This window comes from Alnus glutinosa, chromosome 3 (assembly GCF_958979055.1).
Source record: "Alnus glutinosa chromosome 3, dhAlnGlut1.1, whole genome shotgun sequence".
In the NCBI taxonomy this organism is placed as follows: domain Eukaryota; kingdom Viridiplantae; phylum Streptophyta; class Magnoliopsida; order Fagales; family Betulaceae; genus Alnus; species Alnus glutinosa.
The window spans coordinates 13168765-13186552 of record NC_084888.1 but is presented as its reverse complement, the minus strand read 5'-3'; the positions used below and the strand labels follow the sequence as shown (position 1 = coordinate 13186552).

Sequence of the window (17788 nt, the reverse complement as noted above, 5' to 3'; positions counted from 1 at the left end):
TTTTTATTATTATATAAAATTATATATATATATATTAACCGGACAAATCTCAATCAAAGGGTCCATTGTTCGCGTCCCAACTGTGCCGAGATTGACATTTTTCGGCCACAATGCTTGTGGACTGTGGGTTTGGTAACACCTTTAGATTTGTCAACTAATATATATATATATATATATATAGATTTTGATTTGATTGACATTTAAATGAGCCACTAAACATATTCTTTACCTTTCATAATAATATATATATATATATATATATGGGTGCACTTATTCAAACTCTGTCTCTATTAAGATGTCGAGAGTTGCGCTGCTTTTCGAGTAATACAAATCTGCTTCTTTTCCTTTTGTGTGGGGGGTGGGGGGGGGGGGGGGGTGTCATGGTCTTGTTGAAGAGATTTTTCTAGGAAAAAACTGAGGAAGCTTCAAGAGCCATAGAAACTTGCTTCTTTCCATTTTTATGTTTTACTTTTTTTTCCTTTTTTTTTTTGCCAATTTTCCAAAAGATGATTCATGATTGATAATGATGTAATTGAATGCAAATATTGGATTTTTTTTTTTATTATTTTTTTAAAAAAATAGTTTTGAAAAATTCAACATATATGAAAATCAGTTATCCGGTTAATAACCGGTTTAAAATAATCGAATAACCAGCTGTTAGTAAAAATCGCGATCGGCTTATCGGTTTGCGGTTTTGGTTATTGAAATAAGAACTTCTAGATGGGAAGACTGGTTCGTCGGAAGCAACGGATGATGAGTGATGGCCCGATACTAAATGTAAGGGATGTTTCTAGATGAAAAGAATATAATGGAAAAGAGAAGGAAAAGGAAGATAATATGCAAGATCTTTACCGAAATAAATGAAGAGCTCTTAGAGAGGCCCAAACTCTCCCGGTAAGTGATACAATTCAATTTTCAATTCTGCTCGCACTCTCTATACAACCTTTAACTTATAGGCGATTTTGTTAGAAATGATCCAATCAGGAATCAGGGATAGAAAGGTAAAATAACATATAACCATAATAGCTTCTAGAACTTCTAAGAATTATCCCACTGCTGAGTCACTCTCTAGTTCACTGTCATCACTGCCATCACTCCCCACGTACTCCATGGTTGTAGCTAGAAGGTGACCATGGCAGGCCCATACCATAGTTTAGAAAGCGACAACGGACCAGTTTTCAAAGTAGGCAAGCACGTGTAGTCCAAATAACTCCAAAATACAAGTACCATCTGCTTAAAGCCTTGTCTTTCTCTTTGCAAAGCTACCCACAAGAAATTGAGATAGTTTTGGAGAAAATGGAGACGAAGCAAAGCACGGAGCAATTCAAAGGCCAAGCAAGGCTACCGGAGTTCGCAATCCCAAAACGTTATGATCTTTACCTCAAGACCGACCTGTCTGAATGCACTTTCTCCGGTACCGTACAAGTCAACCTTAACATCGTCGAAGACACGAAGTTCCTCGTCCTGAATGCTCTCGAGCTTGTCATCCACCAAGTCTGGTACACCACCAGCTCCCACAACCAAGTAACTGCCTCTTGCTCACTCCATCATGGTCGTTTACCGTTGATTTTGTTGCGCTTTTAATGACGTTTTGTTCCTTGAATCTTCGCAGACGTATCTGCCGTGTGATGTTGCTTTGGATGGCGATGATGAGATACTCGTGCTGGTCTTTGATGAAGTGCTTGGTGTTGGTGAAGGAGTTCTGGGGATTGAGTTTTCTGCGGCCCTTAACGAGCACTTGAAGGGTTTCTATAGATGGTGGGCTCTTTTTTCTTTTTCCCCTTTTCATAGAAGATTTATTGTCGCTCAAACGCCGATACACGCAAGGTGTCTCGTTCCTAGTCTACCTCCAAAGTTCTCTTAATTCTTGATAAGATAATAGTGTGTCCATAAGTGCAGCTTTTCCCTTGTTTGGGAGCTGTGAATATCAGGGAAAAGAAAGAAGAAAACGGAAATTTTCAATTTTAAGTTACTAGTGAGTTGTGAGAATGATCAAACACCCTAAGATTCTACAAGTTAAGCGGAAACTAAAACGACTGTGAATTATGGAGATGAACGGACAGGTATTTTTCTTGGGTACGTATATTCATGTTAAGAATTAACCCATTTTTTTTACAGTACTTATGTGGATGGAGGAGTGAAGAAGAATATGGGAGTTACTCAGTTTGAAGCTGTCGAAGCAAGGAGGTGCTTTCCTTGCTGGGATGAACCTGCGCTTAAGGTACACATAATTGTTAATTTCCTTTTACCCTTGATATAATTTGTTGTTTTGCTTATTTTAGCGCTTGGAAACACTATAATAAGTGACATGTTGATATGGTCCTGGAATATGATTTGGGTTTTGATCCTATATTACTTTCCAATAGAAGAAAATTAGGGGTAAGAATATTTTTCTGGCTACTTCAAGGGAGCCGGTTCTCCTATAATATGCATGATTGAATAAAACTCAACTATGATTTTCATTAAGCAATAATAGAGTTATATAGTCAACCCTTTCAAAGCCCAAATGAGACTCCATTAGAACTCCTAATATCCTTATATAATCACAATTCAATTAGGGTTGCAAAGGATTTCAAAAAATAATAATAATAAGGGTTGCATAAATTCAAATACGCTAGTTTACGTAAATTCAAATAACCAAGGACTTCATTCCAACCATACTACTAGACTTCTTCCTATTAAACTACTAACTTCCTATGCAAGATAGGACCGTAACATTGCTCCCCCCCTTAAAACATGGCCCTTGTTCTCAAAGGCAAAATTGTGCTTCTTTTTTTTTTCCCCATGTGTTAGTCGAATTCTTCCTCTATCAACATGTCATGATCATCTTCCCTACTGTAGGCCTCTATCATAAAAAGTTTCTTGTGGTGGTGGAAGAACAATTCTTCGGGTTGTAGTTCAACCATCCATTGATGTAGATTGGCCTTAGAGAAGTCCAATTGACACCCTTTGGTTCCGACAAGTTCTATCTCTCAAGCGTTCCCTTGTGCCTGTTCTTTGGATCAACTTCATCTGCCTTTCATCCATTTATGTCATAAACATCAAAACCGTCAGTTGGAGGGCTAGATTTCACAAATTTAAAATCCTTCCTGTCTCCTTTCAAATACAAGATCTTGGAAGAAAAACCTGCATAGTCTTTTTCAGATTCATCTAGCAAGTGTTGAGTGATGTGTGCTTTTCCTCTGATAAACAAAGTCACCTGATGACCCTCTTTGACAAGGAGTCTTGACAAAAACATACCAATAAATCTTGTGCCTCTCATTATAAGAAATTTCCTGGTGTCTGATGCCGAGACATGTAATGCTCTTTTCGGTTTCTATACCTTTCTTTTCAACTGAATTGAGTGTATAGTGTCTGTGGGACTTTGTTACTGGTGGTGGGGCTCGTCCATGGAAAAAGACGTATCTGTCACCTTTTAAACAATGCCCATTTGTGGAAAATGTAAGGGGATTGCTAGTTTATTGGAATTGCAAGGAGCATGTATTGCAGGTGTTGCTACAATCTGTGGTGAAAGAAAAGACGATCTAAAAGAAGTTGCTACTTGGGTTCCTAACAAAGCATCTAGAGGCGGATGCTGGTTATTGCCTTTGCATCCATGCAATGCATTAGACGTTTCTCGGACTCTGCACCTGACCTATTTCCTTCTTAAGTGGACAACACTTGGAACAACTCAGCGAATCAATTCAAAAGCTGTTGTTGTCCATCTAAAACTGACTGCATGGTTTGTGCAAGTTTATCAAACTGACCCTTCATACCTAGGCTCTAGTAACCAATTGATATGGACCTGGAATATGACCTTGGTTTGATCCTATATTCACTTTTAAGATAGAAGAAAATTAGGATAATAATAGTTTTTTTGACTACTTCGAGAGAACCAGTCCTCCTATAATCATGCAAGGTTGAATAAGACTCCACTATGATTTTCATTAAGCAATAATAAGGTTTTATAGTCAACCCTTTCAAAGACCAAATGCAACTCTACTAAAACTCCTAATATCCTTATACAACCATAACTCATTTAGGGTTGCAAAGGTTTACATAAATTCAAATACACGAGTTTACGCGAATTCAAATAACCAAGGATTTTATTCAAACCCTATCGTTAAGATTTATTCCTACTAAACTACCAACTTCCCATCCAAGAGAGTGCCAAAACACAGGCTTTTTAGAAACAAAGGGTACAATAGAACTTTTTGATACAACATGGCGCAATGGGAAGCAGAATTTGCAAGCACAATAACTCACAACCCTTCTATAAATCCTAGAAAACTCGAAGAATTATCAGAAAACTGAGGAAAAACTCTCTCAAGAGTATTCTTATTGATAAAACTGTGAAAATACAACTACTGGGTGGCCAGACCGTCCTTATTGCACTTAAATAAGAGTTAGGGTCGCACCCCTAGAAATAAAATTACATAACTATCCTTCATAAAAAGATCGCAAACTCCCACGACTAATCGCAATCTTCACTCGAGCGAAGGGTTAAGCAAACTTTCGGGTTCCTCACTCATAGCATCTCACTCAAGGGAAGGTTGAGCGAACTCTCAAATGAAAATTCTGTAGTAATCTCGCTCAAACAAGAGTCCTGCACCAGATTTTCGGACTTCTATTGACAGCTCGTTTTGACTTAGTAAACGTTGGTGATAAGCGTTGAATGTTTACATTCAAAGCCCCTTAATTCACATATGTTAAACTTTAAAATGTGTTGATAAATAATGTGTTATTGTGTTTTAGTGTTTTGTCTTAATTTTAGGTCTTAATGGAAATCAAGAGCAAGACCATTTGAAAAATGGGTTTAAAGATAGCAAAAAGGCTGGAAAATATCAAGGATGGAAGATCAGAATTCGATCGACCGACCATCAATCGACCCTTGAAGAAATCGAAGTCGATCGATTGACCAACATGGTTGATCGAACGACTATTCGATCGAGCGACTAGAATAGTCAATCGCGCGACCTCTGATCTTTCAGAAATATTTGCAGATGTCGACATATTTTTTGTGCGATCCAAATTTATCCTCAATTTGTGCGGTTGGAATTGGATGTCGACACTCTTCTCTTGTGCGGTTGAAAAGGATTGATTGAGATATTTTTGATGTCTCAAGTTCTTTATAAATAGAGAAGAGCCGAGAGAGACATAGTTTTTTTTTCTTAGCTTTTAGGTTGTAATCTTTTGATGCAACCCTTGCTTTAGTTTTTCCAGAGAGCTTAGATTAGTGTATTTAGTTTGTCTAATACTTTTAAATTCGTTCTTATTCAAGAAAGTTTGGAAAAATTCTTTGATGCAACTTTTTCTCTCTTTTTCCAGCAACGTGTTCTTCTTTCTTTATTGTCTATTTCTTTTTGTTTGATGCAACCTGGAATCTGAAAATTCCAGGGAGTTTAACCTAGTTTCCTTGATGCTTTTCCTTAGTTTTTCCTTTCCAAAATCCTTGTTCGTTGTTGTTTTTAGTTTATAGTTTAGTTTCTTTTACAAAGGTCAAAATAAGTGTTGTTTTAAGGAATAAGTTTAATTTGTAGTTTCCAAATCCTCTTAAAGAAATGGGTTCTTCTTCTTCTATAAGAGAATCCCATTCCTTCATGAGAAGCTAAATTAGTTTATAGGGTATTGATGCAACTCCGTCCAATTACCGTGGCTTGATTATGTTATTCTTGGATTTCTATATATGTGTAATGATTATATAGCCTAGAGATTTGCAAAACTTTTGTGAAACATTCTTCAAATAATACCCAATCTTGAAAAGAAAGTTTTCTTGTCTATAAGAACCCTTCAATTCTTGAAAGAAATCAACGTTTCATTTTTTCTGTGATTAAGGGAACGATGGCTATCTAATGATGCTTTTTGACATAATTTATGTGAATTTGATAAACCATGCTAGGGAACATTCATCACTCCACATCTTTTTAGTTTAAATGCTTTTTCATTGTAGTGTAATTTTTATGTGGATGATCCATGTGAAACTAAGATGATTTATGCTTCTTCCATAAATAGGTATGCTTATTTGGAGGTTTTATAGTCTATGCTAGGAAGCATGAATCATTCATGAGTAGATTTTAGTTGGATGATTAATGTGTAACTAAGATGGGTTATTATTACTTTTTAACTAAAGTATTTTCATGTTGAGGTCGTTGTGTGATTGACAATCATTACGTGCTCATATTATGCATATAAGGAAAATCCAAGAGAGACATAATTTGCCATTGGTATGAGGATTGAGTGAAATCAATTCCCTATACTTTTCATTCTATAAATCTCCCCATTTTGATTGTTTTTTGTTTGTGTTATCTTAGTTTTTAAAAATCAAAACGAAATACCTTTTTCAAAGTTAAATTGGATAACGTTTTAAAATATTTCATAACCAAAATAACCTCCACCATCCTTGAGGTTCGACACCCGCTCTATAGTGTAAAGACTCGTACTATAGCGAGTGGTTATAAATATTAAAATCCACGTAGTGTTCAAGCCGATAAAGTTTTAGAACAAAACCAATTTTTAATCATCGGTGAAATGCTATCAGTTGGAATTGGAAATTTTTTGTAAATTACAAAAATGAGCCCCCTTTCAATCAGCTTTCCACCAGCTTGCCTTCATCTGGTTTCGGAATTAAAGGATATGACCGTTTTACTCCAACTAGTCTACTTGGTTTCATGATTATCAATTTGCTGGACTACATGAAGCAACATGTAAACTGGTCTGCATCACTCTTAGTCATGGCAAAAATTGTAGAAGATTCTTTGATGATTTGTTTTAACGAAAAATGATTTTACTATTGAGTGAAGTTGTTGTGAGTTTATAATCACATATTTGTGTTCTTCTATGTGATTTCAATTACCTTGAAACTGAGATTTGTTCTTTGCGGCCCTGTCATTCTTTTCAGGCCACCTTCAAGATAAAACTAGATGTGCCAGCAGAGTTGACAGCATTGTCGAATATGCCAATTACTGATGAAAAGCCTAATGGAAACATTAAGACTGTTTATTTTGAGGAATCTCCAATCATGTCAACTTATTTGGTGGCTTTTGTTGTTGGTGTGTTTGATCATATTGAAGAAACAACAGCTGATGGTAGGCGTGTGCGGCAGGGGTTCATTCACTTTTTTCTTTTTTCTTGTAATATAACTGATCTCATGCAGGGATTAAGGTTCGTGTATATTGTCCTGTTGGAAAGAGTGATAAAGGGAAGTTTGCTTTAGATGTTGCTGTTAAGGCGCTCGATTTATATACCAAGTAATTTCACTGCTCTTTTTCTTGGTCATGAGGAGGTTTTGCCTTCTATGTTCTTCAATCTTGTGGTTACATAGATCAATACATTAAAATTAAAATCCATCATGACATAGTTTTACATACAAGTAAGAAGGGAGGGAGAAAAACAACAATATGTCAGAATTATAGAGTTTGGTCTACGCCGAGGTTCAAGGGAGGGTGAACTTTTCAATACTTTCTTCTATGCCAAAACAGAAAGGACTCTCTCTCTCTCTCTCTCTCATGGAAAAACACAAAGGAGCAATTTAGCTCCTCTGAACTATATGTGAAACACTTGGATTTCTTCCCTCACAGGTTTCCCATCCAAAAAGTTGCCTAATACTACAAAAAGTCCTCTGCACCTTCTTGAATCATAAAGGTCCCAGCTCCCACAAAACAGAACCAGTGTATACAATATAGAATAGGTGACAAGTAATCAAAGGATTACTAAACATTCTCTTTTTTAGTTTGGGAGAAGACTGTTTATGTTCTCGGTGGTGACAATGCTACTCAAACCTGCTTATGGCATCATTTAGGTACTTTGCAACTCCTTACCCACTTCCAAAACTAGATATGGTTGCCGTCCCTGAATTTTCTGGTGGGGCTATGGAGAACTATGGTTTGATCACATACCGTGAAAATGAGCTACTTTACGATGATTTGCTTTCTACAGCTGCCAGGAAGCAACGTGTAAGTTACATATCTAAACACGCCTTTAGCTTGATTTTTCTCTTCTGCATTATGATGCTACCAAAAATTTATCGATCTACTATGAGGCCTAGCAGCTACTGCTTGTCCAGAAATGGAAGTTAAAGCCTGTTTTTGTTTTATATATATAATAAAACTTCTATCCATTTCTCCTTTCATAAATCACAACATATGATAATTGCTTGACTGCAACCAACCCATTAAATGGTTTATATAGCAACTGCAATAGGAAAAATCTGGAAACAAGCAAGAGATCAATTTCAATAGAAATCATAATAATCTGAAATATATGATTCTTCATTTATCTCCTTAATACTTGTATATGTTCTTTAAATCATATTCTTGTTTTTTCAGAACGCAATTGTAGTATCTCATGAAGTAGCCCATCAATGGTTTGGGAATCTGGTAACAATGGAATGGTGGACTCATTTATGGCTTAATGAGGGATTTGCAACATGGGTAAATTTGAGTTGTCTTATATTGTAGCTTCCGCTTGCTGAGCATTGCACTAAATTCAATTTTTGTGACTTTGGTATCTATATTCGATCTTAAATTTCCAGGTTAGTTATTTGGCTGTTGACAGCATGTTTCCAGAGTGGAAAATATGGACTCAATTCCTAGAACTAACGACCGATGGCCTATGTATGGATGCACTGGAACAATCACATCCAATTGAGGTAAAGAATTGTAAGTGCTTGTGCTAGAGTTTTCTGGTAACACATCAATTATGCATAACTTATTGGTGAATGCAGTGATAAATCAACTATGAGAAATAGCATTTTATAGTAGAAAAATTGCTTCTGAAATTTGCATGTTGTACTCAATTTTCAAGCACTGCACCGAATGTCACCAAAGTAAAGGAATTGACACATAGTGAACAGAATGTATGTCTGTTTGCGCATATGTGTGCATGTGTGCGTGTGGAGCAGTATCTAGAAGAAGGGAGGTGACAGTTATTGAAATTTTATAATCCATCTCCAAAGATTGAAGCTCCAATTTTATTATATCTTATTAATTCCAAAGTATGACTCAGTCTAAGTGAGAATTTTTTTAGGCAATATGCTATATTAAGCAGCACTTCACTATGCAATTCAGTTTTATCCTTCACATACTGATTGGCATATTTTCAGGTGAAGGTACACCATGCTCGTTCCATAATTGAGGTATTTGATGATATCAGCTACAAAAAGGGATCTGCTGTCATAAGAATGTTGCAGGGTTTTCTTGGTGATCATATGTTCCAGGTGTGACTTCATGTTCTTAATTTACAGAGTCAGATTAATTTCGCATGCATGACCAGATAATGACTCAACATAGTTTCATAGTTAGTCTTCTACATGGCTTCATTATTATTACAGTTAACTACTATTTGGCATTATGGTTTAACGTCATTTTTTTTTTGCAAGATGTCTGCCACTTTGTAAGCCCCGAGACTGTTATGTTCTTTTCTGATCATATTTTATGTCAATAATACTGCTGTGTCTTTGATCAGTGGCTTGACTCAAAATCCCTCTGTTGCTTAGGGGTTTAAGCAGGATAATTTTGCTATGTAAAACCTTCTTGGTCTTTTTCTTGGTTGAAACTCTACATTTTTAGGTATTTAATAATTTATTAGAAGTCAGAGTTAGTTTCTTTCTTTGCCCCAGTTTATGGTGTGCTTTAAGAATCTATGCATGTATAGTGTCGATTGTTATAGTTATCGTGGAAGCTTTCTTTGATCAGTTATTCCCCTGGTCATTGTCAATAATCGGTATGATTCTCTCATTTCCTTGGAGCTAGAGGAAAATAAGAATCTTAATCATCCCAGCAGTCTATATTGTGCCACAGTTTTGTTAGACAACGAAATTGGTACCATAAACACTTTCCTTTAATCAAAATATTACGCACATAAATTTTTGTGATCAATTTACTGTGTTTTACAGAATCCATCCATTTTAACTTGTGCTTCTTGAATGTGATCATTTTACTGTGTAACAAGTTGATAGAAAAAAACATTGCTTAAGTTACATCTTTAATGCTGTGACTTCTTGTTGAAACCAGAAATCCTTAAGTTCATACATAAGAAGATATGCTGGAAAAAATACGACGACCGAAGATTTATGGAGCATTCTTTCAGAGGAATCTGGTGTTCAAGTAAACTCAATGATGGATGCTTGGACAAAGCAAAAAGGATATCCAGTTATCTCTGTAAAATCCAAAGACGATATTTTGGAATTTGAACAGGTCTAATCATTGATTAGTAAGCAAACATGCATGCATTTGAAGCCTAGAGTACAATGTCGTCTTTATCTTTGACCATCTTTATTATCTGTGGAAATCTGACACAATTTTAGGATCTGCAGTTGCAATTCCTTTCATCTGGTTCTCATGATGACAGACTATGGATTGTTCCAGTAACTTTGTCCATTGGTTCATACAGCAGGCGCAAGACTTTCCTTTGGGATACAAAGTTTAGAGAATTGGATATATCTGAACTGGTTCATTCTTCAGACGAAAATTCAAGCTCAATCAAGGAAAAGAATAGAGAGACATGTGATGAACATTTATGGGTCAAAGTTAATACTGATCAGAGTGGTTTCTACAGGGTAAAATATGAAGATAAGCTTGCAGCTCAGCTTAGGAAAGCTGTAGAGAGCAATTGCCTGTCAGCAATAGATAAATTTGGTGTGTTTCATGTCCAACAATAAATTAACTACTGATCTTATGTTGGTGCATTAGGCATGCTGTATTCATTGACAACCAATCACCAGGGTGAACTATGATTAATTTCTGACTTAGGTGCCTTGTTCAGTGGGTGCGAACCACAGCAAGGAAGCATCCCCATGACAATAGGAAAAGGATGCAGCTAACTCAAGCCTACATAATTTCTCACTATATTTCAATTACTTTTAAATTCAAATGAATCAACCAAATTGCATATTAAGACAACATATTTCCTCTTTTCATAATCAATTGCTTTCTTAGATGGTTCCTCTTGATTTTATGCCAATATTAACTCTAATCACAGTTAAATAGCATATAACTCCTTTTAAGTCATTTTTCAGGCGTTTTGGATGATATGTATGCTCTTTGTGAAGCTTGCAAAGAATCACTCTCCTCATTGCTTTCCTTGATGGATGTATACAGAAAAGAGCTTGATTTTGTTGTGGTGTCGAAACTCATTGATGTAAGAATAACTTCTGTAACTTAATAACATTTCCATTTACACCAAATATTTATCAGAACTTATTAAGTGATATACACAACAGGTGTGTTATGAAGTTGTGAAGATCTCGGGTGATGCCATCCCAGATTTGGTGAATGAGTTGAAACAATTTTTCATTAATCTCCTCCTGTTTTCTTCAGAGTAAGAACAATCACCATTCATTTTTATATGCAGATGGACATCTTCATTCCCACCTCTTTTTCATGATTGTTTACTTTTGAATGGAGATGAGTTTGTTAATGTTCATGCGAGTTTCTTAGTTAGGGGGTGAGATAGTAGGGTTGGATGTATGCCGGAGCGAACCAGCATAAAATATAGCTTCCAAATTTTGTGCTACAAGGTGTATGCAAAACGACCAACAACATGGAAAAAATTGAAAAGAACTTCCCTTTGGTAAAAACTGAGTTTTTCAAATATGTGGACACCTGATTGTCAAAATAAATATCTTTATCTTTATGATGTTTTGCAGTCTCCTTGGCATTACGTTGACATTACTGTCATATTTTACTTACTGGTACTTCATAACAGATTGATTAAGCTTCTTGATACACTTGAATATTACATTTTTGTTCTTTATGCAGAAAATCAGGCTGGGAATCAACATCTGGAGAGAGTCATTTAAGTGCATTATTGAGAGGAAGAGTCTTTCTTGCCTTGGCTACTTTTGGCGATGATAAAACTCACAAGGAAGCAACACGACGCTTTCAGACTTTACTGAATGATAGAAATACTCCACTCCTTTCAGCTGATACTAGAAAGGTACTTAGTTTTACCCGTATATCTAAATCGCTTGCTCATTTATAGGGGCCTATTCAAAGTTGATATGCAGATGTGCTATGTGCTCTGCAGGCTACTTATGTTGCTGTCATTCTGAACACCAACACCACAAACAGGAACGGGTTTGATTCCCTATTGAATGTCTATAGAGAAGCTAACACAGTGCAAGAGAAGGAACTGGTTTTACGTAAGATTTAATAACATTTGAACTCAAACGCGTTGCCCGACAATCCACTATCCTGTGTCTCTTTTCCGGGTGAAAGCCATTTAGATTTAATTCATTCCTTTTGGCCTTATGCAGGCCATATTGCATCTTGTCCGGACCCAACTATAGTCCTTGAGGCTCTGAATTTTATGTTGTCTGATGAGGTATTGCACTTTGCGTACTAAATTATGGTTCTTAACAGCCTAATCTTCCATGCCGGTCTTACTGTCGCTATATCTCACTATCCTTTCAGGTTCGACATCAAGATATTATTTACGTGCTTGCCGGGATAAGCTCAGAAGGCCGTGAAGTAGCATGGAGATGGTTGAAGGTATGCAGTTCCCGGGCAACATCGGCATTTTGATTTTTACTTTTTGACTATTACTATCATTTTGTGACTGAGAAAATAATTGGGAGTATGTTCAATTGGTGACATATTCGGGAAATTACTACAAATAGGAGTTTTAAGATGAGACTATTTAACATCAACTGTCATCTATCAATCAGGAAGGTTTTGCTTTGAATTTTATGATTTTGTGGGTCTCATGTTTGATGATAAATACAGGAGAACTGGGAGTTGATCTTCAACAAATATGGTGCTGGAATTCTAATCCACCATTTCATTACCGACATTGTCACTTTGGTAAGCAATTCACCCTCCATAAACAGCAGTAGTACCTTTGGTCTATATATATATTTACAAATGCAGTTTGCTGTGAACTTTGTCGTGTGGCAGTTTTGCAGCAATGAAATGGCTGATGAGATAGAAGAATTTTTTGCAAGCCGTGTGCATCTTTCTTTTGGCATGAATTTGAAGCGAAGCATTGAGCAAGTCCGAATCAAAGCGAGGTGGGTGGAGAATATAAAGCGCGAGCAATCCCTACAAGACCTACTCAAACGATTGGCTCGCAAGAAATCATAGTTTTTTTGATTTGATTCCAGACCATAATCAATAATTTGCTCCACAAATCGTGCAGTATATCTGTTATATATGTATGTGTGGTGCATATAAAGAAGTCAACTTAGTAGACCATGAACTAGGGGTGTGCAAAACCCGCAATCCCCGCCCCGCTCCGCAGCACCCGCCGAGGACCGGGTTTTCAGGTTTTTTGGCGGGTTAGGATCTTAATTTGAGAAATATATGCGGGGCGGGTTGCGGGTTTAGCCTTTTAAAAAATGCGGGCTCCCGCACTGCACAAAGGAGAAAAAAAGAAAAAATCATGTTTCTTAGAATTTTATCTATAATTAATAGGATTTTTAGTTTAGTTTACAAGGCTAATTCCATGGAAAATGTTCTTATATGGAAATAGGAACGATTGGAAGATATGTGTCAATATGTCGAATCACTAAATTTAAGGAACTTTGAAATTATAATCTTTTTCTTTAATGAAACAGTTGATTTCTTAAAAATTTGACTTTGCATTCATAATATTCTGTGAAAAATTAATATGAATTTAATTTTTTTATTAAAAAAATCAGTATTTTTTTGAATTTTTATTTTTTACAAAATAAAATTAAAATTACATAAATGTCACTCAAAATCCCCGCCATGCAGTGATCCACTCAAAATCAACTTAGTAGACCATGAACAGGTGCCAACCTGGTATCATTATATTATATTGCAAGCAGGTGACTTGGTCACGTGGTAATTCGTGTTTTCTTGTTGAGTTTGAATCGTGTTAATGTATAATAGTCAACGATAATCTGATCAATTTAATTAAATGAATTAAATCTATTAATCCTAATATGCAAATTTCGTGTTGGGTTTGGAGGCCGTGTTAAAAATTGTTAGTCTTGAATGTAGGGTGTTAGGTTCAGGTCGTGTTGAGACATGAGTATAAGATTATATCGGGTAAATTTATTTTGATCTATTTAATTAAACGGGAAAGGCCTTTTAACTTTGATTTATTAATTTTATATTAAATTTAAACCGAATTTACTAGTCGTATCAAAATATAATGGCAACCCTAGGTCATGCAAACAGAATAAACCAAATTATATATAATTTCCCAAGTTCCTTCTCAATATTCCTAAAATTTTTTAAAAAATAAAAAATAAAAAAATTGCTTCTCCATTTACTCTCACCAATTATCTGCCAGATGCCGACAAAGAGCCAACTGCCACACTCCCGCCGCTACTTACCTGTCACATGCCAACTAAGACCACTTGAGATTTGCCCACTGCCTTCTCTCTCACGCACAAGCAGACGCAAAAAGACAGCAAACTTCCAAAGACAAACACGTTTTCCTATTCATTTTTCTTCCAAACGCTCCTTTTTGTTTTCTTTTTTTTTTTTTAAAAAAAAAAAAGAGTAAAAAATAAAATAAAAACAAACAAACGACTTTAAAGTAAGACCGTTACCATTATACATGTTAGTGGTTAACTACAATCAACGGTTATGCAGTTATTAAAAGTCGGTTATTAATCGGTAGTTACTTTATGCATTATTAACTTAAATTATTGATTTGTAATAATGCTTGAATACACCTCATGATAACCGAGAACACGCAAGAGAGGTCCAAAAAAATAAAAAATAAAAGAAAGAATATATAAGACCACTCCTCACTGCATGAACTTGGTTTAGTCTACACTACTCTGGTTAGAGTGACTAATTTTTCCACCTTTTAAGCCAAGAGCAAAGGAATCAACTCACCAATACAAGTTTCTTTGTTTTTGTTTGTAAAGCAATTTCTTAAAAGGCATCCAACAAGAAAAATGCATTTAAAAACAGGCATCCAACAACAATCTTGAAGCAGAGCAATGGATTAGGTACCCAAATACATAAATATATACTAGATAACTGCAATCAAATACATCACGAGGAGGTCCAAGACACCATCACAATTCACAACCCAAAACCAAATTGACGCACGACAGAAGGAAAATAACTAAAAATAAAGATAATTTTTACGTTAATTCAGTCTAATCAAAATAACGATAAGAAGGAGTTGAACCAAAGTTTCATCGGTCTTGGCCGGGTCTCACAACGAAAAAAGAAGAGAAATCGCATCTCAAACAAAAAAATTAGTTATCCTGTTATTAGCTAGATTCTTAAATTCTTATAATTGATAATCGCAACTGACTTAGGCAATTATGCAGTTATTATTTATTTACAGTTATACAGTTAACTGTTATTAACGATTAATAATTCATCCGCTTGTACGGCTCTATTTTACTTTAAAAGACAAAACAATTATAAAATATATATAAAACTACAAACTACCTTTTCAACAACAGAAACACAAACAAACACCTCCCAACAGCTTTTGTTTAAATACAAGTTCTGACAATTACGTGGTATACAAGCCTATGCATCTCCGTGAGTTTCTATAACAAATAAATTGAAAAAATGCAGGAAAAAAAATTAAAAAAATCCAAATGAATTAAACTTGGTATCTCTAACTATGTATATACTCAGATATTCATGTGTAGGTCAGGACAATGAGAACATCTCTCACTTTAACAAAAACTCCCCAAAATAAACAGAAAAAAATAAAAATAAAAAAATAAAAAAATAAAAAAATTGAAAAAATAAAAACAAAAACCATGCCACCTTCAAACTCTTAGCTTGGACCTGCTCCGTCCACAGTATCTGTATCTGGGCCTCGCTTCTGCTTGATAGAATTCATCTTCTCCAGTTTCAGATTAGCTCTAAACCTCGCAATGAAGCTATCAGCCTTGGTGTCAACGTCCGGGCTCGGACAGAACATTGGCGACGACGTCGACGTCGTTGGATCTCCACCGTCCGTCTCATCCAAGTCCGGAGAACCGCTACGCGAACTAGTATCGCTTTTGATCCTAACAAAGTCGCCTTGCACCACGAACTTCCATTCCGGTATTTTAAATGGCGGTGGAGGCGGCGGTGGCGGTATCGGAACCACCGGCGAATTGTTTCCCGATCTCGCGTTTTCGTGGAAAATACTGCTTGTCTTCGCCGGCAATGGAGGCTTACGCGCTGCCTTAGCTCGTGGCGGTGGTGGCGGCGCTGGCGCTGGCGGTGGAACTGAATGAACCTTCTTGGTCTTTGCCTTCTTGGAGGAGAATAGGTTGTGAAAGACTGAAGAAGGCGGCGGAGGCAACGGCGGCGGCGGAGGTGGGGGCGATGGCGGTGGATATAAAGGAAGGGACGAATGGGGTTGAGAGTTTAGAATAGAGTCGAGGTTTTCGACGCTCTTTTGCCTTCGCTTCTTCTTCTTCCTCGTCAACGAGATCAAGAAATCTTTGGTGGCGGAGCTTCCTGGTGATCTCTTCTTCTCGTTCCTTTCGCCGTAACTCCTTTGCTCTGCCTGTTCAAACACTGGCGGCGGTGGAGGCGGAGGTTGGAGAATACTCTTGGCCACTTCTGAGTCTTCTTTTCTGGGGTTTTCATTTTCAGTCTTTTCGTGGTGCCCAAGAGCTTCATATGATGTTCTCTTTGCTGTGCGCTTAACTGACTTGGGCGGCGGCGGCGGCGGCGGCGTGGGTTGTGGCGGTGGCGAAGGAGGCGAATCTGATGAAACTTCCTCTCTGCCGACGACGAAAGTATCCACAGCTATAGTCTTCGTCTTCATCTCCAAATCTTCTTCTTGAGGCGGCTCTCGCCGTGGCTGGCGGTGATGCAGCTGATCCGAGCCCGGAAAGTGGTAATTACTGATGTGGCTGTCATCGCAAAATCGCCACCGTTCATCTTCGGCCACCCATGCAGACTCTTGACGTAGATCCGGGTAGGAACTGCTGCTCCTTAACCTGTTGACGGCGTTATAGCCAACCGTCCGATCTGAATACTCGTACCATCGATGCGGGGTCGAAGGGTTTGACTTGTTAGCCTCTTGCGATGCATTTGAAACGCTTCGATCTTCGTTGTTGTTGTTGTTGTTTTGGTTTCGGTTGAGGAAGGCACAGGCAATGGCGAAAAGAACGAGGACTAGATTGAGGGAATCCCAGCTTTTCTTCACCAGATGCGGCCTAAATATGTGTGAGGTGAAAGAGAGAAAGGAAGGAAATACTACGAAGATGAAGAAAAATGCCACGACCAACAAGAGTACAAGAAGAAGACCGGAGTTGAGGAAGAGGGACGAGGAGCGGCGGAGACGGTTCCGGTTGCGGAGAGAGTCGGTGTTCTGCAGCCAAAATGGTGGCCGGAGCATGTCTTCCTCCTCTTCCATTATTTGAGGTTGAATTGTGATGAGCTTTTTCAGATACTTTTTTTAGCTTTTGCTTTTGCTTTTGTGTATTTCCCCTTGAGTTTGCTTTTCTTGCTTTTATGGGCTCTGATGCGTACGTTAATTCCTCAGCTTGGCTTTGATGAAAATGGGTGGTATGTATTTATATAATAATGATAAATGTGGGCCCGTCCTCTTCTTCTTCTTTTTGTTTTTGGTAAACGTAATATAATTCCAATTAAACAAAGGATTAATGTTTCTATTATAGGCATTTGAATCAATTGTCATTTAGAAGAATAAAAATTAAATCTCAGAAACCGTTGTCACATCAGTTTAATAAAATTAAAGTGACAAGAATATATTACTTCTCTTAATCATTTCTTTTAGATGCATGCTATACTCCCATCTTAATGGGCTCAATGGGCTGATATAATCGTGTTCATCTATTCTAAAATAATAATAATAATAATAAATATAAATGTACATTGTTATATTAGTTCAGTAACATTAT

At 36.9% G+C, this 17788-nt stretch overlaps 2 protein-coding genes across 2 annotated transcripts; one reads left to right on the top strand and one right to left on the bottom strand.

The window, feature by feature from the left end:
- Positions 1-1087: 1087 nt before the first annotated feature.
- Positions 1088-13152, top strand: LOC133865026 (aminopeptidase M1-like). The gene is made up of 19 exons (XM_062301491.1): positions 1088-1524; positions 1613-1758; positions 2119-2221; positions 6878-7064; positions 7133-7226; positions 7778-7931; positions 8304-8408; positions 8510-8626; positions 9080-9193; positions 9990-10172; positions 10292-10613; positions 10994-11115; positions 11198-11295; positions 11736-11913; positions 12004-12118; positions 12233-12300; positions 12390-12467; positions 12702-12779; positions 12873-13152. Exons 1-19 carry the CDS (start codon positions 1297-1299, stop codon positions 13056-13058), a joined length of 2676 nt encoding a protein of 891 aa, XP_062157475.1. The 5' UTR covers positions 1088-1296; the 3' UTR covers positions 13059-13152.
- Positions 13153-15384: 2232 nt separating this feature from the next.
- Positions 15385-17399, bottom strand: LOC133864951 (formin-like protein 20). The gene has a single exon (XM_062301405.1). The coding sequence runs from the start codon at positions 17278-17280 to the stop codon at positions 15700-15702; it is 1581 nt and encodes a 526-aa protein (XP_062157389.1). The 5' UTR covers positions 17281-17399; the 3' UTR covers positions 15385-15699.
- Between the last annotated feature and the right edge of the window lie 389 nt (positions 17400-17788).